General features: G+C 46.4%; 1 protein-coding gene across 1 annotated transcript in view; it reads left to right on the top strand.

Annotated features, from left to right (window-relative positions):
• The window catches only part of LOC144270517 (exocyst complex component 1-like), a 60493-nt gene extending 36653 nt beyond the window's left edge, over nt 1-23840 (top strand). The window contains exons 11-18 of the mRNA XM_077827016.1: nt 10035-10153; nt 11581-11691; nt 11960-12033; nt 15413-15653; nt 16712-16895; nt 18101-18300; nt 21293-21487; nt 22112-23840. Of these exons, the coding sequence (XP_077683142.1) occupies nt 10035-10153; nt 11581-11691; nt 11960-12033; nt 15413-15653; nt 16712-16895; nt 18101-18300; nt 21293-21487; nt 22112-22267 (1280 nt within the window). The 3' untranslated portion in view covers nt 22268-23840. The remainder of the gene's footprint in view (nt 1-10034; nt 10154-11580; nt 11692-11959; nt 12034-15412; nt 15654-16711; nt 16896-18100; nt 18301-21292; nt 21488-22111) is intronic.
• Nucleotides 23841-26924: the final 3084 nt, after the last annotated feature.

The following is a 26924-nucleotide window of genomic DNA, read 5'->3' as shown; positions in this document are numbered from 1 at the left end:
CATTCAATACAAATTGAAAGGCTACACATTTAGAAATCAGAACAGGAAGTCCATTTCAGACAATATGCAGTTATCTGTGGATCTCATTGCCTCAAGACATTATGGAGGCCAAGAAGTAAGCAGGGTTCAAGAAAGGCAGTGCTACTTATATGCAATATCTATAGTTACACTAGGAAGGATAAAAATTCATAGGGATTGTAGCAGGGATGCCCCTTCCTGGGGTGCCCTCCTATAGCCAGCTGCATCATGACCAGTGTGCCTGCCTCAGTTTCCCCTTCATTCACCCATAGAAAGGAATATAGTCTTTCAGTGTCCAATTCAAAGACCCACCTCTAGGCAGAGTTTATTTATGTACAGTAAGCTGCAGAACCCTCATGATAAAACCATTCTCCCCCAACCCCCAAAATACAACATGTACAAATCACAGCAGATTTCCATGCCCTCCTCCAGGGGCATCATTTCCAGACCACCCACCCACGAGTCAGTTTGAAGTCTGTTCCCAGTTCTTTCACCCCTATTCCAGGCTTCCATTCTCCAGGCCATCCACCTGAGGGTCACCCAAGCTGCTTCTTTCCCATGACTCTGCTCACCCACGTCAGGTCTTCTGCAAGACAGCTCCCCACCGTGTTCCACTCCCCCAGTCCACTCTGCCTGTGGGTCCTACCTCTGCTCAGGAAACGTGCCTCCAGAGTCAACCCTCTTGTTTCTGGGTACAGCTTCCCACAGCCCTCCATTCAGGCCTGCAGCAAGGGGGCCTCCTAGCCTCTTCCCTCTTAAAGGGGAGTCAATGACAAGAGTATAAAGGGACTCACACAGTAATGTACCTATGGGTGGAGAAAGTGTCTATCATGAAGGTTTCACACCTTCCTCTGAAGCATCTGCTACTGACTACCATCAGAGATAGGCTGTTGGACTAGCTGTACTGTTGGTTTGATCTGGTGTGATATTCTTTTCAGAGGAGCAGCCGTGTTAGTCTGTATTTGCAAAAAGAAAAGGAGTACTTGTGGCACCTTAGAGACTAACCAATTTATTTGAGCATAAGCTTTCGTGAGCTACAGCTCACTTCATCAGATGCATAAAGTGGAAAATACAGTGAGGAGATTTATATACACACAGACCATGAAAAAATACACATTGTAAGGAAAGTGATCACTTAAGATGAGCTATTACCAGCAGGAAAGTGGGGTGGGGGGAGAGAAAACCTTTTGAAGTGATAATCAAGGTGGGCCAATTCCAGCAAATTTCCAGGAGTTAACAAGAACGTCTGAGGAACAGTGGGGGGCGAAGGGGGGCGGGAAATAAACAAGGGGAAATAGTTTTACTTAATATAATGACTCAACCACTCCCAGTCTCTATTCAAGCCTAAGTTAATTGTATCCAATTTGCAAATTAATTCCAATTCAGCAGTCTCTTGTTGGAGTCTGTTTTCGACTTTTTTTGTTGAAGAATAGTCACTTTTAGATCAGAAATCGAGTGACCAGAGAGATTGAAGTGTTCTCCGACTGGTTTATGAATGTTATAATTCTTGACATCTGATTTGTGTCCATTTATTCTTTTACGTAGAGACTGTCCAGTTTGACCAATGTACATGGCAGAGCGGCATTGCTGGCACATATCACATTGGTAGATGTGCAGGTCTTTTCTTTGAGCCTCTGATAGTGTGGCTGATGTGAGTAGGCCCTATGATGGTGTCCCCTGAATAGATATGTGGGCACAGTTGGCAACGGGCTTTGTTGCAAGGATAGGTTCCTGGGTTAGTGGTTCTGTTATGTGGTGTGTGGTTACTGGTGAGTATTTGCTTCAGGTTGGGGGGCTGTCTGTAGGCAAGGACTGGCCTGTCTCCCAAGATTTGTGAGAGTGATGGGTCGTCCTTCAGGATAGGTTGTAGATCCTTGATGATGCTTTGGAGAGGTTTTAGTTGGGGGCTGAAGGTGATGGCTAGTGGCATTCTGTTATTTTTTTTGTTGGGCCTGTCCTGTAGTAGGTGACTTCTGGGTACTCTTCTGGCTCTGTCAATCTGTTTCTTCACTTCAGCAGGTGGGTACTGTAGTTGTAAGAATGCTTGATAGAGATCTTTTAGGTGTTTGTCTCTGTCTGAGGGGTTGGAGCAAATGCGGTTGTATCGTAGACCTTGGCTGTAGACAATGGATCGTGTGGTGTGGTCTGGGTGAAAGCTGGAGGCATGTAGGTAGGAATAGCGGTCAGTAGGTTTCCGGTATAGGGTGGTGCTTATGTGACCATCGTTTATTAGCACTGTAGTGTCCAGGAAGTGGATCTCTTGTGTGGACTGGTCCAGGCTGAGGTTGATGGTGGGATGGAAATTGTTGAAATCATGGTGGAATTCCTCAAGGGCTTCTTTTCCATGGGTCCAGATGATGAAGATGTCATCAATATAGCACAAGTAGAGTAGGGGCATTAGGGGACGAGAGCTGAGGAAGCGTTGTTCTAAGTCAGCCATAAAAATGTTGGCATACTGTGGGGCCATGCGGGTACCCATAGCAGTGCCGCTGATTTGAAGGTATACATTGTCCCCAAATGTGAAATAGTTATGGGTGAGGACAAAGTCACAAAGTTCAGCCACCAGGTTTGCCGTGACATTATCAAGGATAGTGTTCCTGATGGCTTATAGTCCATCTTTGTGTGGAATGTTGGTGTAGAGGGCTTCTACATCCATAGTGGCCAGGATGGTGTTTTCAGGAAGATCACCGATGGATTTAGTTTCCTCAGGAAGTCATCTTGTGTTCCTTAGGGATTAGCATTGCCACGAGCTGGGTATCTAGAAGGCACTTTTTGGTCAAAACAGACACTGATGTTTAGGTGGGAGTGAGCCATAAAATTTATTGACACAAGATTGGTATGAGCATGGTACTGAGGATCAGTAGAGCAATCGGTGAGGTGCAGGAGTCTCTCTGGACTGGAACCACAATAATATACCATAGCACTAGTTGGTTTCTGCTGCACTGAGGTGTGGATCGAAAGCTTTACCCAGTCTCCACACACCTGCTCTGGGAATGGGTTAGGCAAACATAACACACCCATACACAAAATAGAACCTGTGTACTCCATATGCCTCTTACCTCCCCACTGGGCCGTCTGGGCTGCTGCAGAACGTTTTTAATTGTGAAGGGAAAAACCCTCAGTGGCTGTTATCCCAACGCAGTCAGCGAAGTCGCTGTGGCTTCCAGTGCAATCCCCCTTTTACAATTCCATGTGCTATGTACAAGCCAGCCACTGGCATACTATCAGGTTTCAGAGTAGCAGCCGTGTTAGTCTGTATTCGCAAAAAGAAAAGGAGTACTTGTGGCACCTTAGAGACTAACCAATTTATTTGAGCATAAGCTTTCATGAGCTACAGTTCACTTCATCGGATGACTGTATTTTCCACTGAATGCATCCGATGAAGTGAGCTGTAGCTCACAAAAGCTTATGCTCAAATAAATTGGTTAGTCTCTAAGGTGCCACAAGTACTCCTTTTCTTTTTGGTATAATATCATCCCAATGCCTGGAGTTACTGTACATCCAAATTGACCTATGCCACATTTGAAACCTTCATTATTTGTATTCCAGTAGCATCCACAGGCCCCCCAAGTGAAATCGGAGCCCCATTGCACTAGGGTTATGGATACACATAGTAAGAGATGGTTCTTGCCCTAAACAGACAAGGCAGACAACGGGTATCATACAAGAATGGACTCACCATTGGCATATGCCCTCATGGCTGGGCTGTCCTCATCTAGCACCTCCTGCAGAGCATTGCTCCAGTCCTGCAGGTTCTACCTCTTCTCAGGTCTCAGCTCTCTAGTCAGGTCACTTATAGCCTCACCTCTTGCAGGGTATCAACATCCCAAATCAACAGTGTCCAGCACAAAGCTAGTCACTCATAAGAGCCTTCCTGCCCTCCTAGGCTCCTCTTCAATCCCACGCTTCTAGGAACCTGCTACCCTGAAAGGCTTGTCCTTAGCCCACCATGGCCAACTCCCACTTCCTCTTTGGGAACACTGACCCACAGCACTGCTTCCCCTAGAGCCTTGCCCCTGTTTGAGGGCCCACCACAGGACTAGCTCCCTCCGTAACTTCCCCTAGTACCCTTTTCCCAGCAAGGAGGAACCCTAGGCCCCATCTCTTCTTTATCTCTTCCCTAAGCCTAGAGCCTCAATTCCAGTCTACCTCCAAGGCCATTTACCTGTGGGTTGGCCTTCTTTCAGACCCCCTCCAGGGATTGCTTTTACCCCTATTGCCCCCTGCAGCAGGATGCAAACTTCCTCCTGAAGCCATTTGTTACCTAGTGAGCACTCTCAGCCTTTTGTGCAAACCCTCTTTCAGCTGGGTCCCATCATTACTCAAGGCCACCTGATCCCACATCAGTTAGGATCAGCTGGGAGGGCAGCTGATCTTCACAGGCAGGGCTAAGCCTGGCTTCTCTTAAAGGGCCAGCCAGCCCATGATAGGCCTGGATTTCTCCCCGTTTCACAGATGGATATTGTGACTGAATGCACCCCTACAGTCACACCTTGCACAGTACTGTAATCTTTGTACAAAATATGCCTTGTGAGGTAGCATTTGAAAACTAATAATTCCCTGGCCAATAATACCTTGGTAAAATGTACATAGCAACATTATATGTAAAGTTATGAATTCCCCCTGTATGATGTTAGCACATGTTCAAACCCACCTAGCCCTGGCTATGCAGAAGTTGTTAAACAACTCTGTCCTAACCAAAGAAATGTGTGTTTACCTCAATTTACATATTACATAGTAAACAGGGCGCTTGGGCACCAAGAGGGGGTAAACCTGCTAAAAACAAAGGACAAGCTAATACCTCTGGCCAGGTGTAATCAAAGTTGATTGGCAGTCACCTTAATGCAATGTATGTTCAAATAGATGGATCATAGTTTCTTAATGTTTTTTCAGTCCATCCAATACAAGCCCAGCTGAAAGCATTTCGCTAATTTACCCTTTGGGTTTTAGGTCTTTTGAAAAATCTGGCTCCAGTTGTGATTTGCCTGTGGCAGATCTGGGAATAGAAGCCCAAATCCTGGTGCACTTTTAGCCATGTGCCCCTTACCTCAGGGACCCAGTAACCACCCCTTTGTCAAGAAGCCAGGCCGCACAGCTCTCTCCATTTTGTTTATGCAAGAGTGTTCCACCAATGTCACCTGTAAGGTGGAAAGGTAATATTCTGGTCAGATCCAATTTACCTTGCTGCAGCTCGCATAATCCAGTGCAAACTTTCTAAAGCTGTTCTGTGCGTCACCAAGAAGGAGCTAGATTTATCAGCTGCGATTCTGCAACCAGCCAGTCCAGGAGAGCTGGGATTCTGCTTTGGCTCACTTGAGTCACATTGTCTAAAGTATGTAGTTAAAAGGGAGAGAGAACTTGCCTCTTAGTGACTCCAATACACAGCCACAGCATTTCCTGAAGAAACTTGGCCCATTTTCTCATCCAAAGAAGAAATTCTGCAAAGAAGCGATGAACATTCTGGTAGAGAGCCATGAGAATTAGCAATGGGGACAGCAAACAGCACGAGCCGAGGTTTACCAGATGCTGTAGTCAGATTCAGTTTCCTGAAGAAAGGCAAACGCACTTATTTAAATAAAAGGATTAGCAAAACCAGTCCAGAAGGCAAAGAGACCGCCATTTCCAAGCAAGTGCTTTTAATGCTGTGGGGTAATAATAGAAAGCAAAGCTTGTCTTTGCCAGCAGCACTGCAGCTATTAAAAATGGAGAGACCTGTTGGGTGAGGAGTTAGCTTTATTATTTAAGAAGTCCTTTGTGAAAAGAGACTCATTAAAAATAATAAAGGATGGTATCGGTTATGAGTAACAGCAGTGCTGTATAATCCTGGTTTTGTAATTTATATCGGTGACTTCCTTTTAGCGGTTCGCCGATCTTTTTTTCAATGGCTGTATACATGTAATAAAAAGCTAGTAATTAAAATAATAACAGGAAACAGAGACTCTGGGAAACCAATTGTGGTTACAGCAGGAGCCTTTGAGGGCTTTGTACCTGTCATGAGGCCGCAGGGAATCATTCACGGGTGTGTAGTTCATCTTGAGGCAAGATGACCTCATTGCTAAGGCACTGGCCTGGGAATCTGTGCTCTGTTCCAGCTCCACCAGAGACCTTCATTGTGAACATGGGCAAGTCTATAGGCTGAAAGTGGCTGCTGAGTGGGGTGCACATTAGAATGCTCCAGTTGTTGTTGGAATAATTGCAGTACACATCAGTGTGGTTCAGTCTCTCCTGTCTCCAGGCATATATTGCTAAAGTCCTGTCTACACTAGGGGACATTTTTTTAAAAATCTGCTCTTGCTGGTGCAATGCTTAAAATGGCAGTGAGAACTGGCAGCGTATCTACTGCAGGGCTCTTGGCATTGCTGGAACTCAGCTCATGTTAATGATGGTGTGAATTTTTAGAAAAAAAAGGCTAACTTGGCTTCCAATTCTTTGCCTGTTGTATCTATCTGCTTCTGAAGAGGGTGCATCTCGTACTTCACCCTCTGTTGCTCTCTACACAGATTTACCCAGGATATCTTGGAAACGCTACAGGAGCAAAAAGGGAGAAAAAAAATTAGGGGGGCCGTGTCTCATGCAAGCTCATGCTCCCGTATAATTGCTTACAGAGCTCAGAAACTACTCCCAATGTCTGCATCTATATTACTAACCTGTGCTTGGCTCAGAAAATCAGGAACATACTGCCTCAAATAGTGGCTGACAATAATGGATACCATAGGAGAAGTCAACCAACCTCATCACTTAGAGCTAGTCAGAAGAATACTGATGGAACTTTTTTTTTTTTCTGGAATACGGTGAAATTGATCTGTTTTGCGGAGAGCGTTCGATTTTGACAAAGTTCTGACGAAACCCAGTTAGCATTCCATTGGAAACCTGCCTGGCTTCCTGCCAGCTTGCCTGTCTGGCTCCTTGGCAGCCCATCTCATGGGTTAATGAGGAGCCGGAAGCCTGGAAGCCTTGGGAATCCTGATTCCAAGACTTGTGGCTTCTCGGTAGCACTGGATCCCAGGGTATCCAAGGTCTGAGGCTCTGGGGCAGCCTCCAGGAGGACTGCCCCAAAGCCAGGGCCTTGTTCCCTTTCAGGCAGAATTTTGAAATGTTTGGTTTTCATCCCAAATGGGATCAAAACCAGATTTCAAAATACTGGAATCCTTTGCAACACAGAGTTGCTGTAGTCTGTACAGCACTGCTCATTCCCAGTGTAGCTCGCCGTTTGTGCAATGCTAATAGATCAGTGGCTTCATGTGGCGTGATCTGACATTGAGGAAGAGAAGGTGGCCAGGGAGGTGTGACAGAACTTCCCCCCTCCCCCGCCCCCACACCCCCCCCAAACAGGGATTAACCCACAAAGGCATCCATATTTTGTCAGATCTCCTTTGAGATTCCTTCGGTAACAGCAGATTGCACTCTGCAGAGTGGTGTCCCCGAGTTTCCTGTGCACTGCACTACAGAGATGTGGATCTGGGTAATCTCTTATTGAAAGTACTATATTCCCCCAAAAGGGAGAATCCCTCCCAGTGTTGTGGATTCACAGGAGAAGCCAGCAGTTCCTGCTTACAGCTGGGAGTCCCCATTTTTGAGCAAGCCTGGATGCTTGCACTATGTAATACAGCACCATACAGGGGCAGCAATGCAGGGCTGCAGTCGCCCAGTGAAATGATTGAGAACCTGAAGTGCTAGGTTATACTTTCCCTATTCCTTTATTTTCCTTGCTCTTCCCTGCCCTCAGTAGGAGGGTGTTGATTTCCCTTGGATTGCAACAAGAATTTTTCAAGACCGGAAATTCAAGCCTGGAAAAAAGAATCGATAGAAGACTGAACCCCAGCATCAATCTGCAACCCACACCTACCACTCCACATCCATAAGTGATGCGGTGATAAAGCAATCTCCCAGTCACACCCTATGTCTCACCATCTGTTTGTCTCAGCTGGCTCTTGGGGCAGTGAATTCTTTGGGCTGACTGCATGCTACATAAAGAATTCTAAATGTACTGCCCTTTGATTTCAAGCATCCCCTTGTTCTCATGTTATGGAATAAGGTTAAAAGAAGGAACTGCACAGTTTTCACTTAGCTATCACTGAATAGTTCAGTCTTCTATCCATTCTTTTTTCCAGGCTTGAATTTCCTGTCTTGCTCTTTTTTTTTTTTAATGAAGTAAAATGTCATTCCTTTATCATCCTCTTTATGCAGAGATTAGTTGAGAAGCTTTTGTGTTGTGTTAGAAAATTCTTCTGGTGATTTTTGCAAAACTGAAATAATAGGGTTTGGGGTTTTTTTGTTATTTCTTGAGACAGAGAGCTAGATAAGCAAGACTTGCCCAGATCTCTAATCACCTTTGTTGTCCTTCTCTGAACATTTAGAACCTCAGCTAAATCTTTTCCAAAGAAAGGTGGCCAAAAGCTAACACGGTCCATCCTGTATGCAGAAAGAGTAGGACTCTGAGATGGTTACTCTAGGTGTCCCAGATTTTTAAAGCTAGCTCCTCAGCTGGCATAGCACTATTGACGTCAGTGGAGTTGGGTTGATTTTTTAGGGCTGGCTGGAAAGTGTTCATGTTTATTCACGCAGAAAGTTTCAGTAAAAGCAAACCGGTTTTTGTTTGGGTTTTTTGTTGAAATTTTCAGCAGAAAATTTCAACTTTTTGTCCCAAAATGGCCAAAACAATGTAAATTTAGGGCCAAAACCTGAAAAGATGTTCAGTTTTCAGATGAAAATTTTTGGTTTTACGTCGATCAGAAAAAATTGAGGAAAGCAGAACTTTCCATGAAAATTGTTGTTTGATCTAAAACCCTATTCTCCATCAAAAAAAGTTCTGATGGAAAATTTTCAACCGGTTTTACTGATTTATACCAACTGGAGGATCCATAGCATCCAGGATTTCTCATTCCCAGATTTTCTTACATCCGTATTACTGCTGAGTAGCAAGGGGATAAGTAAAAAGAAAAGGAGTACTTGTGGCACCTTAGAGACTAACCAATTTATTTGAGCATGAGCTTTCATGAGCTACAGCTCACTTCATCGGATGCATACCGTGGAAACTGCAGCAGACTTTATATCTGTGTATATAAAGTCTGCTGCAGTTTCCACGGTATGCATAGTCTGCTGCAGTTTCCACGGTATGCATCCGATGAAGTGAGCTGTAGCTCACGAAAGCTCATGCTCAAATAAATTGGTTAGTCTCTAAGGTGCCACAAGTACTCCTTTTCTTTTTGCAAATAGAGGAGGTATTGTTTCATATTCTCTGTTTCATATTCTCTGTGTGTATATAAAGTCTGCTGCAGTTTCCACGGTATGCATCCGATGAAGTGAGCTGTAGCTCACGGAAGCTCACGCTCAAATAAATTGGTTAGTCTCTAAGGTGCCACAAGTATTCCTTTTCTTTTTGCGAATACAGACTAACACGGCTGGTACTCTAAAAGGGGATAAGTGGCACTGGAAGGAGAGCAATAGAAGAGAAGGGTGATAACAGGAGAGAGAAAGAGAAATGAGTCCACAATAGGACGTCCACCGGAATCTGTGTCTTGTGTCAATCAGACAGTAAGGGATGGCTTCCGTAAAGCCAACTGGGCCATATGGAAGCAGCAGGTTTAACAGGGAAGGGCTAAATCACCTAACCGTAACGTCAGAGAACAGATTAGGTCTGTGAGAGCTGAGAGTTAAGCTTATGACCATAGGTGAAAGCCTTGTGCGGAATAGGTGGGAGATCCCTTCTTCAACTTTTTACTCCCTTGTTTACATCCCTTTCAAAGTTGCAGTAAGACTTATGCATTCTCGCTCCTGATCCCCCTTGACTTTTTTAATATGGCTGTCCCACTGCGTATAGTACTCTGATTCAATTCAACTAATACCCAGACCCTCCCATCATGTGTGCCTGGTTGGCTGAGTGAGTGGATGAATAGCTATAGGTGGTCATCTCTATGGTTGACATGTTGATCATCCATGGCTACTGTGTCACAGCTTGGAGATGGAGAGAAGCAAAGAGATACAAGTAAATACAAAAGAAGTTATGTCTGTTCCAGGTTTTCAAGAAGTTCTAGACAAGCAGGTGCCCTGTGGGAGTAGACAGCACCCTCAGTTCTGTCTCGCTGACAACAGAGAAGGGGAAGAGGATGAACTGGACAGAGGAAATGTTGTTGAAGTAAGGAACTAAGAGTTAATAGAAGACGATGGGACTTGTGTTTTAGAAAGGTGGCTATGGAATATGCAGAAATCCAATACTGGTTCCTCTCCTCCCTTCTGTCCATGAATTAATGGAGCAGAGTTGTTCTCTACCTGTAACAGGCGCAGATTGCCTAAGCACATACTTCAAGCACTTGTCTCCTAGGCACTACATGGAGTCTACTTCGAGGGAACACAATCAAATTTAGGGTTTTTTTGGTTGTTTAGGGTGTTTTTTTTTTAACTGAACAAAGAGAATGAGGCAACCTGCTTCTTCTCCGACCCTACCTCAGTATTTGTGAGAGAGCTCTCTGATTGTGACACCCACCTGTAGATTTCAGGCGGGGATTTCCCAACATAGGTGTGTGGAACGATAGAGTCGGGGCTCTGAGCTGAGCTCCTGCATGATGGCATACATGTCTGGGGGCAGCACAGAGGAGGATTAATCAAGAGCACCTCCTAGTTACTATCAGAACATGCAGTGGGTGTGGCATCTTAAAGAGGGACAGGGCCATGAATAGAGCTCTACTGACCTGATCAGGTCACCTAACATAGAGTCACTTGAGAATAGAGCTGGGCAAAAAATTTCAGCCAGAAAGCACAGATCTGATGGCACCAAAACATTTTGCCAATTTCATGCAAGTTTCACCCAATTGTTTGTCAGAAAGAAAACCTAAAAAATCTCCCCCTCCACCCCCCCCCCAAAAAAAGTCAGAATGTTTCATTTTGACATTTTCAGAATGAAACATTTCAATTTTTTGGCTCAAAAGGACTTTTCGTTTCCAAGTTTCCTTTAATTTTATATTTTGTAATTAAAAAATGTTTAAAACTGAAAACATTTAATTCAACCCCATTTTTTTCCAATTTACCAAAAATTCAGAAAAAAACCTCTTTTCAGTTCAACCTAAAACAATCTTTTATAACTTTTCAGAGTTACCAGCAAACTGAAAAAATCCATTATTCACCCAGCTCTCCGGGAGAAGCACAATTCCAGACTGGAGATGTAAAATGGGGGCAGGCCCTCAGGCACACAGACGCATGGAGAACTTGCTGCACTTTGGGCCTCCAAACCTTTGCCTGTGGTTTTTCCTGAACACCCTCCTTGGCCTGAAGCAGGCCACAGTGTTTTATTTATTCCATGCTGCTGAGATCAAACAGGGTACCACAGTGGCCATGTGTACAGATCCAGCCGCAGTAAAACTTGCTCCAGATTAAAAGGCTTCATGTACAGTAGATCTGGGAATGCCAAAACAGTGTGGCAATTACCACAGCAATACTCTAAATGCTCCTGCTGTTGCCTGGGAGTAGTGACCTTGAAGCTCTGAGGACAGGAGGAAAGACTGAGGCATGCTAGGTGGGAGACAGTATTTAATGGTGTGTGTAATGTGTCTGATTGTTTCTAAGCAGATGCTGGAGCAGGTGTTGAGGGAGCTGCAACCCCTGTGCATTGCGGAGCAGAGGTTTATTGAGAAATTCTTTATGCTGAGCCAGGATGCTGCAGACCAAGAGGAGCCAGGAGTAAGTCAGCTAAGTGAGCCATTGATCCTACCATGAGAGAGTTGACTCTTTGGGAGCAAGGAGCTGAAATTAACCTGATGCTTGAGTAATTTCTTATCTAACTTAGCATCTCTATGACTGTGTCCCTAAGCTTGTATATGGAGTTGTAGTGTGAGGCACTACTGCTTCTGCTGAGTTGACACACAAAATTTATCTTCTACCCTCCAAGTGGGAGAATGGAAGTCTCCCGAGGAATGGTACTCTCCCTCCCCCCACCATTCTTTTTCAGCTACCTGCTGCAAGCAAGGGAGGAAAGGATGCAGCGTTTCCTGAGAAGTCTCATTGGCCCAAGACTAAGACCAAGTACGTGGATAAGTGTGATCTGTCGTTTGTGTCTGAGGAATTGGCTGAACATGACAAGAGGGTTTTGTCTCATGACTGTGGTGATTTCATACCTCTCCACCCTTCATCAGGCATTTCAGGAGACACACCCCAACAGCACGCATCTTTGCAGCACCTAGCACAATGGTCTCCTAGTCATTGATACATTTATGGAGGGCATGGTATGATGAGATTGCCTACAATAGCATATGGCCCATCCACGACTGCTATTAGCATATATTGCCAATGGCTGCTTATGGGACACTAGATGGGGAGGGTTCTGAGAATTCATTCCCAGGTGTCTGGCTGGTGGGTCTTGCCCGCATGCTCAGGGTCTAACCAATCACCATATTTGGGGTCAGGAAGGAATTTTCCCCCAGGTCAGAGTGGCAGAAACCCTAGGGTTTTTCACCTTGCTCTGCGGCATGGGGCATGGGTCACTTGCAGGTGTGAACTAGAGTAAATGGTGGATTCTCTGTAACTTGAAGTCTTTAAATCAAGATTTGAGGACTTCAGTACCTCAGCCAGAGGTTATGTGACTATTACAGCAATTGGTCAATGAGGTTCTGTGGCCTGTAATATGCAGGAGGTCAGACTGGAGATGGTCACGGTAGTCCTTTCTGGCCTTAAAGCTTATAAGTCTTTGAGATTAGAGCTCCTAAGCACTACTGTAATACAAATAACAGACAGACAGCCTGCATCTTAATGGAGTATTTGGACATGTAAAGTAGATCTATCATTTTTTTCCCCTCTGTGGCAGTGACCTGGGAGCAGAGCTGGTTAGAAAATGGAATTTCTCTTCCATGGGAAATTGACACTTTGAAATTTGCTTTCATTCTGAATCGGAACGAAAGTTGAAATTTACCACACAAATTCCAAAAATAATTGTATTTGGAATGATCAAATGTTTCATTCCCATTATGTCAAAACATTGTAATAAAAGAAGAGCTCGGTGTAGATCAAAAGCTTGTCTCTTTCACCAACAGAAGTTAGACCAATAAAAGATATCACCTTGTCTCTCTATTACATACAAATACACATAACATTAAATATAATACAGTACAGTCCCACTTATCCAAATGCCCTTTATCCAAAAATCCTAATTATCTGAATCCACAGTGTGTCCCCCAGGTAGCACCATAATTAATCATACACTCATAACTTCTCAATTAGCCTCTTAGCACCTGTTAATGCTGATCAACAACTTTGTATAGCAGCTACCTGCAGTTACTGAGGCCACGTCTACACTACCCGCCAGATTGGCGGGTAGTGATCGATCTATCGGAGATCAATGTATCGCGCCTAGTGTAGACGCAATAAATCAATCCCCAATCGCTCTGCCATTGACTCCGGAACTCCTCCACGGCACGAGGCAGAAGCGGAGTCGACGGGGGAGCGGCGGCCGTCGATCTCGCGCCGCGAGGATGCAAAGTAAGTGATTCTAAGTCGATCTAAGATACGTCGACCTCAGCTACGCTATTCTCGTAGCTGAAGTTGCATATCTTAGATCGATTTCCCCCCATTCCCCCCAGTATAGACCAGACCTGAGATCTAATCCTGTTTCAGCAACAGCAGCAGCTTGGCAGGACAGTTATGACTAAATCAGAATTAAATTATGACCACAATGGTTTTAATACAATTTTGGTGTTTTAATAAACTCAGTAAAGTTTGTAATTTATTATAGAGTAAAAAAACCAAGTACAGTATTAAGCCAACATCAGCTTTACACCCTTTGGTCTACATATTTCCACATCAGTGATGCTGCAGCTCAACAGCACTTCCAGTTATCCAAAAGTTCTGGCTGTCCTCCAGGGCGTTCAGATAACCAGATGTGTGCTGTATATCAGTAAATATCAATAGTTCATCTCATATAAGAGTCAAAACAAAATGAATCAAAACACTAAAGTAGAAACAAACTCTTTTACGTTATCAAAATAAAGGAAATCAACTTTCTCCCATCAACACAATCCCATGTTTTGACAAAACTGCATTTTCTAACCAGAGTCAGAAGATCTGCCTAGTGCAGTATGGACACATCAGCACAGCTGAGAGACCCTGGTCCAGCAATTATAGGGTTACTATGCAGTGTGGACTCTTAAGCGCAGACTTGGAAACACCAAGTCCATAAGCCAGGGTCCCACAGACCTGGCTAACCTTACAGTATGGACATACCTACTGTGTCATTCAAAGGCATGTACTGTCCAGTGCCCACCAACAGAGGAAGGATGCTCTAATGGCAGGGCACTGGCTTGGGACTCAGGAGACATGGGCAAGGCAATGTTCTGCCACAGACTTGCTGTGTGACCTTGGGCAAGTCACTCAGCCTCTTTGGGCCTCAGTTCCTGGTTATAAAGTTGGGATAATGGCACTGCCCTACTGCACAGGGTGTATTCAGGATAGCTACATTAAAGATTGTGAAGTGCTCAGATGCTATGGTATCAGTGAACTTATAACTACCTAGGACATATAAATAGGGGACTGTTGCTAACTAATATCACAAGAAGAGAGCTGGGTAAGATTTGGCCCTCAGTCAATCCAGTACATGAAGTCAGTTGGATAATGAATGAATGAAGTCAATGGGACAAAAAAATGTTGGCTTGTATTCAAATCACATTTACACTGGTGAAAATCAGGAGTCACGCCCATGGCTTACATCCGCGTAAATGAGAGTGGAATAGGACAAAATTTGGGTCAAATTGCCTGTAATGTTACATGGGTGCTTAGCCTGCTAGTGTCACAGGACTCAGGACAGTGCTGGTTAGTACCCAGTGTTTACTCAGCAGAGTGATTTTGTGAAAGGGTTCTGTATCACTGCTTCTAGTCTGCTCACACGGGGAAACAAAGCACAGAAATAGGAGCAAATATATTATCAAAGTAACTGCAAGAATTCGGATAGTATTGTATCTTGGGACAGGATAGGACACTGTACTGGGGGGTCAAAAGTGTGCCCAGAGCTATTCATTTCACTGGGAACTGGGCATCCAAACCTTGACCATCGCAGTGTTATTGTTATGTCACTGGTCACAGTAGGGCTATCACTTTACACAAATCACTAATACCATGGTGTAGAACTGTAGTACATGACTTGCCAATGGTCTTTGGCCCAAATCCTTAAAAGGTATTTAGGCTCCTAACTCCCATTGGAATGAAGGGGAGTTAAACACCTCAGTACCTGTGAGATCTGGGCCTTTGTGTTTATCTGGTGTCTGCACTCTTAGCTCCCGGTTTGTGAGGCCGAAAAGGATGTGTTTGAGCTTCACCTTTCTGTGTCTTTCTGTCACCCTGTCCATACCTCTCTGGCTGGCCCACTTCCTGAGCAGCTCTGTCCCAACCCCCTATCTGTTTGTGACACTTATTCTAGACTAGAAGAGCAGCCCACCCAGCTGCTGTCTGAGATCTTCAGGTCCCTGGAGCCAGAGCTGAGAGGATTTATAGATACCTGCAATAAAGTCCAACAGTTTAGCTGCCTGCAGGTCCTGGTTACCCTGAATGACTACATGTTTGAGATGCAGGGCCCTTCCACAGCCTCCTCCTCCTCCTTCCTCAACATGGTCCTCAGCAACGTCCTGCTCCTGGCCAAGAACAACTTCAACAAGTGCATTGTGAGTCTCCATCCGTAAGCAGAGATGCGCCTCGGAGCGCTGGAGCCTCAAGTCAGCATTTACCCTTTGTGCGAATAATTAGAGCTTCTGGGCCTGATGCTTAGCTGGAGTAAACGAGCATGGCTCCATTGAAGTCAGCCTCCCTACCCCCCCAGTGAAGCCAATGCCTGTGTGAATGTGGCCCTCAGTTCTTGTGAGAATTAAAATTTCCCTGCATCATTCATTGCTAGTGCGTACACAACGATGTCCCCACTTGTATGGGCACACTGCGTAGGCCGTACTTTCACACAGGGCTGGGAGGCCAAGGGATTTCAAACAGCACATTCCTAAAAGCAGTGGCTGAAAATGCATCACTAGGAACTTTCCTGTCTCGGTGCTTTTAGCCATGGCTGAAAGTGAGCTGCAGGTTATTGCCAACTGGTCATTGTTCGGCCATCTGCGTGGAGCGGTACACGGCTTTCACACTAGCTGCTAGTCGACAGGCGCTCATGTCACAGAACCACCACAGCTGGAACTCATGCCTGCCCTTCATGGCTGTCTCAGCTCAGGCTGAGTGATAGATAAGCATTATAAATATTATTTTAGCATTATCCCAGGGATCAAAGATTGAATCATCCCTGGAGACCAAACTCCACTCTCCTTTAGAAGTGGTCCTTCAGTGGCACAGTGCTGGGGCATTGGAGGGGAAGCTTGCCCTGCCAATGCCCATGTGGTACCAGTTCTGGGGCAAGCGGATTCGAGGGCTGTCATTCTGGGCTGGAGGAAGGCAATACTAGTGAAGTTTGTTGACGTATGCCATGCAGGAAGTCAGACTAGACGATCCCAATGGTCCCTTCTGGCCTTAAAATCTGCAAGCGTATGAATGAGAGTACTGAAATTAACCATTTTATCATTCTTGATTCATTCCTGTGGGTTACGAGTACAGGGTTCAGCTAGCTGTGATGCTGGCATGCAGGCTCTAGTGGGGTTTGCTTGCTGACAGGCTCTTTGGCATGCCCACCCCAGAGCCAGGGACTGGCCAAGTCTGAGAGTGTTCTGTTTTATTCTATTGCTCCCAGTGTGTCCTGTGCAAAGAAATCGAGGAAGCGAAGGTGCCTAGCAGGGCTAAAGGCGGGATCCTGCCTTTCGTCAGCCGCTTTGAGGAGTTCGTGAATTTCTCGGAGGATGTGTTCAGATGGGCTCAGCGGAGAGGCGAGCTGGACAAAGCTCACACCAAACTGGTGGGCAGTGTCTTCAGCAGCAGTGAGTAGAGAGCCAGCAATGGAGTACGCTCAGACCTGAATCACAACATTCAGATCTGGAGCAGTATTTCAAACCCCCTCTTTTAAAGCCCAGGGTGTTTGGACCGGGATTCTGGTTCTGTTAGTGGCACAGAGAGGCCAGCATGAAATGTGGATCTTGATCCATGTTGGAACACTGAAATCCCTCACACACACCCACACACATATATGCAGCCACCCATGTGTACGCACTATGCACAGAAAAACACACCCACACACAAGAGCTTGTTTGGGGTCCCAGAGGGGTGGCCTAGAGTCACTCTTCCTTCCTTCCTGAGCTGCACCAAGTGCAAACCCAGTACAGCTGAGGGCTGAGAATGCATTTCCTGGCTGTAGATACACCGAAGCAGAGAGATCACAGGAGCAATATTAACAGTCTCAGGAGGTGCAGAGTCATTGGAATAAGTTGTCAGAAAGAAGGTCTCCCCCCAAAAAGCACTGCTGTACATTGCCAAGAGAAAGAGGGGGAGATTGGTAGTTTGCAGGTTGCACTCTGCATTGCCATGCAAGAGATCCTAATGTGGGTCTCAAAGCTGGTCTCTTGCTTCCGAGCCTGGCAGGGGCTCAGGATGCTGTGGAAGCATCCTGAGCCCCCCCTCCACACACACACACACACACACACACACAGAGAGAGAGAGAGAGAGAGAAGGTTGAGTTGTAGATCACTCAGAGATGCCCAGACTTTGAAAGCTGGAAAGCTAAGTTAGCACCTTTCCCTGTTGCAGAGGGCGTAGCCTTCTTTGCATATTATCCTGGATGATCTGCCTCACTAATGCAATCAGTACCAGGTCCGTCAGGGCACCATCTGCGTTTATTATAAAGCTACTGAGATAGGAAATAAAAATACATTACATGAAATCATTATTTACATTACGATGTTATTCTCCCTCCGGTATTGGAACCAGTGAGCCATTCAGATGGGACAGGCTAAGAGCCATTAGCTCCAAAGCATGAGCTATAGGCAAGACTCTAGGGCTAGGAAGATTGAAGCAGTCTGTGGATTGGACTGATAGGACTTGCCTAGACTCTCTGGAAAACCCTTCTGGGTTTGTGCATGGTGGGCTTAACTCACCCTGTCTTTTCACCTTGTGTCTCCCCTTCCTTCCTCCCCATCTTGATTATCAAAAGATCCCTCTAGGCCTATGTGCTTTCTCCCTTTCTTTTTAGTCAATGGTCTGGCCTCAGCAAACCTGAAGGTCAATACGGACATGGTCATGATGGAAAACTTCCACCACATCCACTGCTTTTTGTACCAAAAGAAGATCCACTGCTTGGAAAGCAAGAGAAAGGAAGCCAAGCAAAGGTACCATGAACACCTGGAGAGATATGTCATTAAGTACCTGGGACAGCCACTGGAGAAACTCAACGTAAGTACATTATAAGCCACAACCTCCTCTGTCTATAGTATATATAGGTCACTCCTTACTATCCTATCTGAGCACTTCACGGTCTTTAATGGATTTATCCTCACACCGTGCCTGTTAAGTCCTTTTTACAGATGGGGAACCAAGATGCAGAAAGGCTAAGTGACTTGCCCCCGGTGGTAGAGCAGCAACTGGAACCCAGGGCTCCCATGTGCTAGGCTAGTGCCCTAACCACTGAACCATTCTACCTCCAGCAGGCATGACCCAGGAAGTCCCAAGGCTAATCTGAAGCACCCTTTTGACACTGCAAAAAGAAAAAAAAGCATTTTAACCAGAGCTAGCTCTTCCTGGTTAAAATAGCAGTAAAGACACAGCAACTCAGGTCAGCTGCCTGAGTTCAGTCCCAGGCTGTCCTATAGGCTTGAACCCAAGTTGCCCTGTCTTCACCATGATCTTAATCCGAGTTAGCTGAGTTGAGAACGCAGCTTTTGCTGCTGTGTAGACAAGTCCTTATTTTGCTCTCACCTCATTTGTCCCCATACAATACTATTGCTATCTAATATCCATTAGCACAAATCTTGTGCTTTATATGTCAAAAGTGCTTCTCAAACACTGGCTGAATGAGATCCTTTTTCCCTGTGGGGGATAATTCAACTTCTGCCCTAGATCAGGAGAGCTTCTGACCTCTAGAAATTAATACAGCCCTTCCCAAAATGCCAAGGATACACACTCTGCAACTAAACCCTCTATTGGATTCACACACCCCATCCAAGAGACAGTTGGAGGACAGGACTGGAAGGGGTTCCCCTGTTTGTGAGATCAAAGCCAGAATTACTCTGGTGAGACTAACACTCACCATGTCTGTGCACCGCTGCCCTCTCTAGCTAGCGTCGGTGGGTAACACAGCCTCACTATTGTACGTGAGCGAGCAGAACTGCTTGTGCAGCTCACCTGAATTGGCTTTGAACTGAAGGGACAAATTTCTATCACTGCTTTCTCTTTTGGCTGCATGTCTGTGGCTGGCTGATGCCAGTTCTTTCTGGATGGCTGCTAGCGCAGAGCCTCCTAACATAATTTCAGGTTTCCCAAGTGATTGATTTGTTAACTGAGCTAAAAGCGTGGCTCCACTCAAGCGGACATTCAGCCCTTTCCCGTAGTTCCTTACCACTCCACTAACCCCTTGCTGTTCTGATTAATGCTCACCCACCTGCTCATTGGCCTATAACGTTTAATAAAAGCTAGGCCCAGCTGGACTTAATTGAAATGCCTGTTGGTTTTGATTTGCTTCTGGTCTTTGCTGTCAAATGCCTCCTGCCCCTGGAAGATCTACTCAGCTATGACACCAGCCACAGCTTCAATCAACTCACTGCCCGTGCTAATTGTTTTATCTTCCATTGATGAGAGCGGAGTGGAATTCATTGTTGGTGGCCAGGGAAAATGACGACATTTGTGGTGTCCATTAGCAGTGCTCTGCTCAAGGAGAGGAATCCTGAGCAGCGGCTTTGCTGCCCACAGCTGCTCCCCATGTGACTTTTCAGTTATGAGCTGCTTAGTTGACTGACATGGGGTAAAAATTTTCAAAAGTGACTAGCTGAGTTAGGAACGTAAGTCCCCTTTTCACTTAGAAGGTGTAAGAGCTTGTCCATGCAAATGCTTCGTTCACATCAAGCTGGGGTGCTGGGCAACTAACCATCCATGTGGACCCTGCTGCCATGCGCTAACAGCTCCCTCGTGTACAGCCGCTTGGTGTGCTGCAGGCTAGTGTGGGTTAGATTTACACCCCAGCTTCCCACCAAGTAAGTGTTTGTGTGAACAAGCCCCAAGTGTCACTGAAAGTCTGGGGGACGTAGGAGCAATGGGACAGCAGAGGAGTCACTCAGCGGTTGGTGCACCCCTCAGGACCGGGCATGGTGTACCAACCTCTTCTACTCTAGCGCCCCCTGTCAGTGGTCACTCCAGTCCTGGGGTGATTTGCCCCTTTTCATGTCTCTGCTCTCTGCCCAGCTTGCTTATAGTCCCACCCCTTCCAGGGGGAGAACAAGGCCAATGAAGCAGAAGCCTAATAACCCTTTCCCAAGCCTTCAGCCCCACCGTGGACTCAATAGTCCTTGTCCCCCTTTGTGTCAGGGCTTTTGCCTCCCCTTCTCTGAGTGTCAGTCGGGGAACTCAGGCCCCCCACCTCCAGTCCAGGGACCTTGCATTAAGCAGCAGGGTCTGCTCCCATAGACTCGCTGTTGTTTCCCTGGGCCACTTTCTTCAGGCTGATGCCGAGTCCCCTCAGGCTCTCTGACAGCATGCAGCCACCCATAGGCTGGGCCTCCTCCTTCTCCAGGCACCTGGGACATCTCTCCCTAAGTGCCTTCTCCTGGGAGCTCCATTCCTCGAGTATCGCTCCCCGGAAGGCTGGTCTTGCTAGGAGAAGCCTTTTAACTCAGCTATAGTTGGTCAGCCACTTAATCACAGCTGGGAAAGTAACCGTAGCTGCCTATTAACCCATGTGTGGCTGCTATGGGAACGGGGGGGGGTTGTATGCACCCCATGATAGAGACAAACTCCAGGAGCTAGTTTTTCCTACTGCCAGCACTGTGGAGCCAGTATCCTGGATCAGCAGAAGAGAAACCTGTGTTCTGTTCTGCTTTATGCAGCCTGTATAAAACCACCAGCTATATTTGGATGCCAGAACCTTTATAGTTGATGAGGTATGTGGAGCAAAAAGAACCACAGGTTGCTTTTCAAATATCAGGTAGCATCAGTGTTGCTGCTACAGGATGCAGATGTCTACAACAATCTCCTTGCAGAGCATGGAGTGCGGAGAGCTAAAGGCATCCTCCTCTGCAGAACATAAAGACTCTGGCTCTGCACGAACGGTCAGATCTGCTCAGTCAAAACCCAGCAAGAGGCAGGACAAAAGGCTTCTGGAGTCAGCCAAAAAAGAGCTCAGTAGAATCACACCGTGGAACAGCTGGTGCATGATTTGTCTCCTTTGCTTCCCCAGCATTTCTTCGAGGGGGTGAAAGCCCGCGTGGCTCAAGGAGTGAAAGAAGAGGAAGTGAGTTTCCAGCTGGCATACAGCAAGCAGGAGCTGCGGAAGGTGATAGAAAAGTACCCTGGCAAGGAGGTGAAGAGAGCTCTGGATACTCTCTACAGGAAGATTTACAAGTATCTCTCCCCCGAGGAAAACCTCCTGCCGGTAAATATGGCCTGGGCATCGCTCACAGGGTGCAATGCAGTGGTAGCTTCATGTGTTTTGGGGGCCAAGCTTGCCAGGCAACAATAAATGGCAGAGAGAAGGGGACCTCCTAGCTTCATCTCTCTGACCATCACTCCCACTGCATTGTCTCCCTCTTCATGCCCATTGTTTCATCTCCTCTCTCTCTCTCTCTCCTCAAACCACCCTCTCTTATTTCTCTCCTCCCTCTTCCCAGTGACCTGTCTCTGCTCCCTGCTTCTCTTAGTAGTTTGAAAATTAGTGGGAATTCCTTTATCTCCGCTCCCTTAGAGGGAACTCTTACTAGGCAACTTCTGGGGCCTAGAGCCCAGTTCCTCAAAGGTATTTAAGCACCCAACATTCATTGATTTCAGTGGGAGTTGGGTTCCTAAGTGCCTTTGAGGATGTGAGCCTAGAAGCTCCGAGGTGAGCCCCGTGCATGTCCCTTCCTCTTGGGCTGGTGGTTGCACTTGTGCAGCAGGCGGTGAAGACCATGTGCCTCTGTGGGTGTGCATGGTTACGTTGCACTGCAGCAAGCCCCTGAGGGGAGCAGGATAGGATGCTCCCAGTAAGAGGGGTTATTGACTCCAAGTGTTTTACCTGCAGGTGGTCTGGCGAGCCATGGAACAGGAGTTCATACAGCAGTACCGAGAGTTCGAGCACCTGATCCAGCGCTGCTACCCAGGGTCAGGGATCACAATGGACTTCACCATGGAGGACTTGCTGAACTATTTCATCACCATCACTCAGTCTAGCATGTGAAAGCAATCCTTGCTGGCTAGGCGCGTGGTGACAACAGCTCCTGCTGGTGCCAAGAAAGCTCCATCGGCAGCCAAGGAGCCAAAATGACCATGTGAAAATTTATTCTGCACTGACATTTGGCACAAGAGTTCTCAGCCTAGGTTTAACCCAATATGGGGATCTACTGAATTAAAGGGGAACTTTCTCAGTCATCAGCCTAAAAATCGGCCTTCCCTGAGAGGGAAGCTTTGGGATTCCTTTTCCCCCAATGGAGCCATGCACAGCTGATAATAAACCCAAACTGCTGGGTTTCTGTGACTCTCAAGGTGAGTGCTGTCATCTCCTACAGCACTGCTCTGTAACGTCCTGTCAGAGTGAGCGATCATAGAGCAACCCATGCTCATTAGACCCTTTCTGAGCACGCACTTCAGCTTCTTTATGCTGAGTTACACAGCATTGATCAGATGGGGGGGAGAAGCATGATATATTTGCAACTCTGAACTTATGAATTTATAGGAGGGTCCAAGTGGGAATGTAATTTTTGGCCACTTTGACTAATTCCGGTTCATCTCTCTTCCGCGTTCAACATACCCGGTTTTAAATAAAACTAGAGATGGATCCACAGTTAACAATTTGGGTCTGGATTTCAAATGCCCCAAAATGCCAGGGAGTCCAGATCTAGGGGATTGGAGCAGGCCATTGTAAAACTAAGGATCATTTGTAAAATCTGGATATGGGTTTGGATTTCCAACACCCCTAACGTTTATGGTTGTTTGGGTTTGAGGTTTTGGTTTAGGTCTGCCTATACAAAGCACAAAGTTTGTTTCCTTTCCATAGCTCAGCGTCTCCCACAATTCTGGTATGAATGGGCTATTCTCCTCCTGTCTGCAGTTTCCACAGGCGCTTCAAAGCTGCAGCAGAGCCTGTGCTGGTCATGTCCCTTTCTCCTGCTTCTGGCCAGCTCTTCAGTTTCCGCAGCAGCGGGCAAATGGTGGTTCACTTCTCTCCTGTCCCTTTCTTTTAGATGTATCTGTAGCCATTTTGATGGCAGTTATAGTATTTGTATTTATTTTCAAGTCTCCTCACCTCCTCCCAGTCAGGATCTAAGCAGAATTGGGGTCAGAGACACCCGGATCAGCCTCAGAGTCCAAAACCAGAGCAGCCCGTTCTCTCTTTGATATGTCTGAAATGAACCATCTCTCTGCTCACCAAGATAATTTCCACAGGCTTGCCCAATAGCAGCTGGACATGCCATAAGGGGTGGTTCTTGTTTCTTCCTTTGGCTGCATTGAAACAATTGGATCCATGCTTATGAATGACGCACTGCAACATAAAGGGCTTTCCATCGCACCTGTATGCATGGTGTTAGCCATCTCAGATGTTGCTTAATCTATCAATTCTGCTGCACAAAGAGTTTAAAAATAAGAGTTATTTTATGTGACGTTGTTATAAATGTTTCATTTCCTAGGATGGGGCAAAAACTCTTATGCAACCTGGAGCAATTTCCCAGGGATCTTTCCACTCTTACCTAATTTAGCTTGTCTGCCCATTGACAGTATCACAAGACAATAAAAGGCTTTCAGTGTTGGCCTCATTGCTTTGACCTGTTCTTGTATCCCAGCGTGGTCACCTTGTGTTGTATGGGATGTCAACTCAGGCAGCTTTGCCTCATGGCACGGGGACTGGGATGAATCTGAAGCTCTTGGCTCAATACAAAGTAAAATCTTTTTTAAAAACCCTACCAAATTTTGTATGAATTTGGTGATTGAAAAAGACCTGCTCTTTCCCCCACTGAAGGGCATGCGGGCTCTGCCATTGACTTCAGAGGGAGCAGGCCCAAAGACGGAAAAGGACAGCTGTAAAGCCTGGCATATCGTGGGCAGGGGTTATGCTAGTTTCCTCCCAACAGCTACACCTCATCCAGGCATGCAGCACTCTCCTTTCTATTCTAGGCCTGAGCTTGTGCTAAGCTGAGACTTCCTCTTGGGACAAACTGCAAGGTGGTGTTGTGAGAGGAACCAGTATCCACACAGCTCTAAAATGCTAACACAACTATACACAAAATCATCCTCCACCTTCAGCTAGATTTCAGCCCTGATCCAACAAAGTCCAGATTTCCTGAGCTCCAGGGCACATTGCCAGGCCTAGCTGTTTTCCCAGACTGTCCTTGATGACTTAGGTTGTCGAGATATGAGTGGGTAGAAGGAGGGGTCTTTGTGGGAGGTAGGAAGTTCATCCTGGATAGTGGTGCATCTGAATGTTGTGCTTTTCAGAAGGTGCTTAGCTGTTTAGACAGGCACTTCCAAAGCATTGGAATAGATAAGTACCTTGGAATTCTGCTCTGTAAGGATGAAGGGATAATGCACCAGTCACTGGCATCACCCAGTCCCTGCGAATCTGGTTATTATACATGTGTGCTAGGCACTCTACAGTCAAAGGAAAAGGCAAGGTCTAGGCAGTTCACCATTTTCCTCCGGTTTAAAAGTTCTCTCTCCTAGTCATAACAGTATCGTCTAAGAGGTAAAAAGAAAAGGAGTACTTGTGGCACCTTAGAGACTAACCAATTTATTTGAGCAGAAGCTTTCGTGAGCTACAGCTCACTTCATCGGATGCATCATTAATGAGCAAGCCTTAAATCTTCTGCAGGGATGTCGCAGCTCATAATGTTGTTCTCTGTTGGTTTTACAAAACATCTTTCACATGTAGCAGGTGCTGAAGAACCAAACTATCAAAGAAGATGACAAGTGCAGGACGTGAGACCAGCAGTAACTGGGTGGAAGTGCAGGGTTTCAAGTCTGACCTTTAAAAGGCTAACAGAGTCAGTGGCATGAAGGTCAAATGGGAGTGCATTCTGCCAGCTTCGGGTGAGCGAAGAGAAGCCCAGAGAACTGATGAGCTGAGAAGTTGAGAATAGCACCTCAGGCATGGCACACAAGTTTGTCGCTCCAGTTTTAGGCAGGGGTAGTTCCACTGACATCATTGGCATGGAGCTGGAGTTACGCCATGATGAACCATGAGCTCAGAGGGCAGGGAGAGCAGCATGGATCAAATCACACAGATAAGGCAGAGCCCGAGAGTGGAGAATCTTGAACAAAGTGGAGAAAAGTCTAGAGGTTCTACTCAGGTTAATCGGTAGCCAGTGTGGCTGCTTGGAGAGGGATCCTGAAGTCCATGGACATGGATGCCACACCCAGAAACTCTAAACTCAGTAGTACTCACTCAGGCTTTGTTGAAGCCCTTTTAGCACTGCCACTGGGAACAACGTGTGGAACTTACAGTGGACAGGACATCAGCAAGTGCCACCATGAACCTGCTTGACTGCGCATAATTGCAGGGATGGGGCAATTCCTTCCCACCTCATTGATGCTCTAGTGTCCCTGGGGGGCACTGTGTGTGCACACAGCCTGATGGGGCAATATGGCCTTTGCCTGTCTCAGAGGCACAGAGCGCCCCCTGGAGGCAGGGAAGGAGTAGGATGCACCTGGTGATTCCCAGGCAGGCATATCCTGCCCAGCTGGGGTAAGCCCAAGAACTGCAGCTGTGTGCCCCAGTTTCTGTTTTCCGGGAGCGCCCTGTAGCCTGTGTTATTTCACAGGGAGCCTGTATTCTTTATTTTAGAAGCAAGTGTGTGTTACACATAAAGCTGGGGAAATGGCTGAGATCTTTGACCCCAACCTGGTCAGCTGCTTTATGCGAACAGAAACCAAGGTCTTCACGGAGGGGAGGGAGCAGCTTTCAGGAGTCGGGCTTTTATTTCTACTCGCTCTGTCTCTTTTCCTTGGGAACTCTGCTCCCAGCACAGCTCAGCTCTGGGGACCAAGAAGTGGTTAGCTGGAGGGGACAGTGTTCTTTCAGGCTGTTTTGCTGAGCTTGCCTGTCTTCACTGCGTACAGGTACTCTGCCTTTTTTTCCCTACCAACATTTCACTCATGTTCATTTGCTGAGAGCAGACACTTAAATATTAACTCTAGAGGCGCAGACAGTGACTCTGCAAATGGTTCTGAGGCTAGGGCTGGGGGGAAGATTGCAGAGACAAGCTGTGTCTTCAGACAGCAAACATCCTGAGTGCTTGCTCTACTGAAAATCAGCTCTTGCAAACACCAGAAAGCAAAGCCAATGTATCAGGATTCTGAGTGCTACATACGCAGGGCCACAGGCATGCATGGGACTTTGCAGAGACTGCATTCAATCTAAAGGGTGTTTGATTCAGCATTTTCAAATGCCAGCTCAAGGAAGTGTCGGTGAATTTTTAATGGCAGTGTCACACAGCTTTTCACTGTAATTGGTGCAAACAGCAGGAGAGCCACAGATCTGGATAATTCTGAAGCCTTGCGTATGTTATTTGGGAAATTCTTTCTGCCTTTGTAACTCTGGTGACCTCGGAATATCGGCTCCAGATCCCAGACTGTGACTTTGACATGAACAAAGAGGAGACTTGCCCAGGTTTGCCTTCTGGGAATCTGGGCCAGGTTTTACAGTCAGCTCACGCCAGGCTGGGCAGGACTTGGAAACCTTATCTATGCTATACAGGGCTGCTACTCTGAAACCTGTCTATACTAGCATTTTTCTTAAACTCAACTCACTGCTGGAGCTGCACCAGTGGGAGGGCTAGCATAGGTGGGCTACCAGGACTTTTACTATGGTGCAGGATAACCTTGAGACATGCCAGTGTACTTAT

This window comes from Eretmochelys imbricata, chromosome 9, assembly GCF_965152235.1.
Source record: "Eretmochelys imbricata isolate rEreImb1 chromosome 9, rEreImb1.hap1, whole genome shotgun sequence".
Lineage (NCBI taxonomy): Eukaryota > Metazoa > Chordata > Testudines > Cheloniidae > Eretmochelys > Eretmochelys imbricata.
Note: the sequence above shows the minus strand (reverse complement) of the source record. Positions and strands in the feature narration are given on the sequence as shown.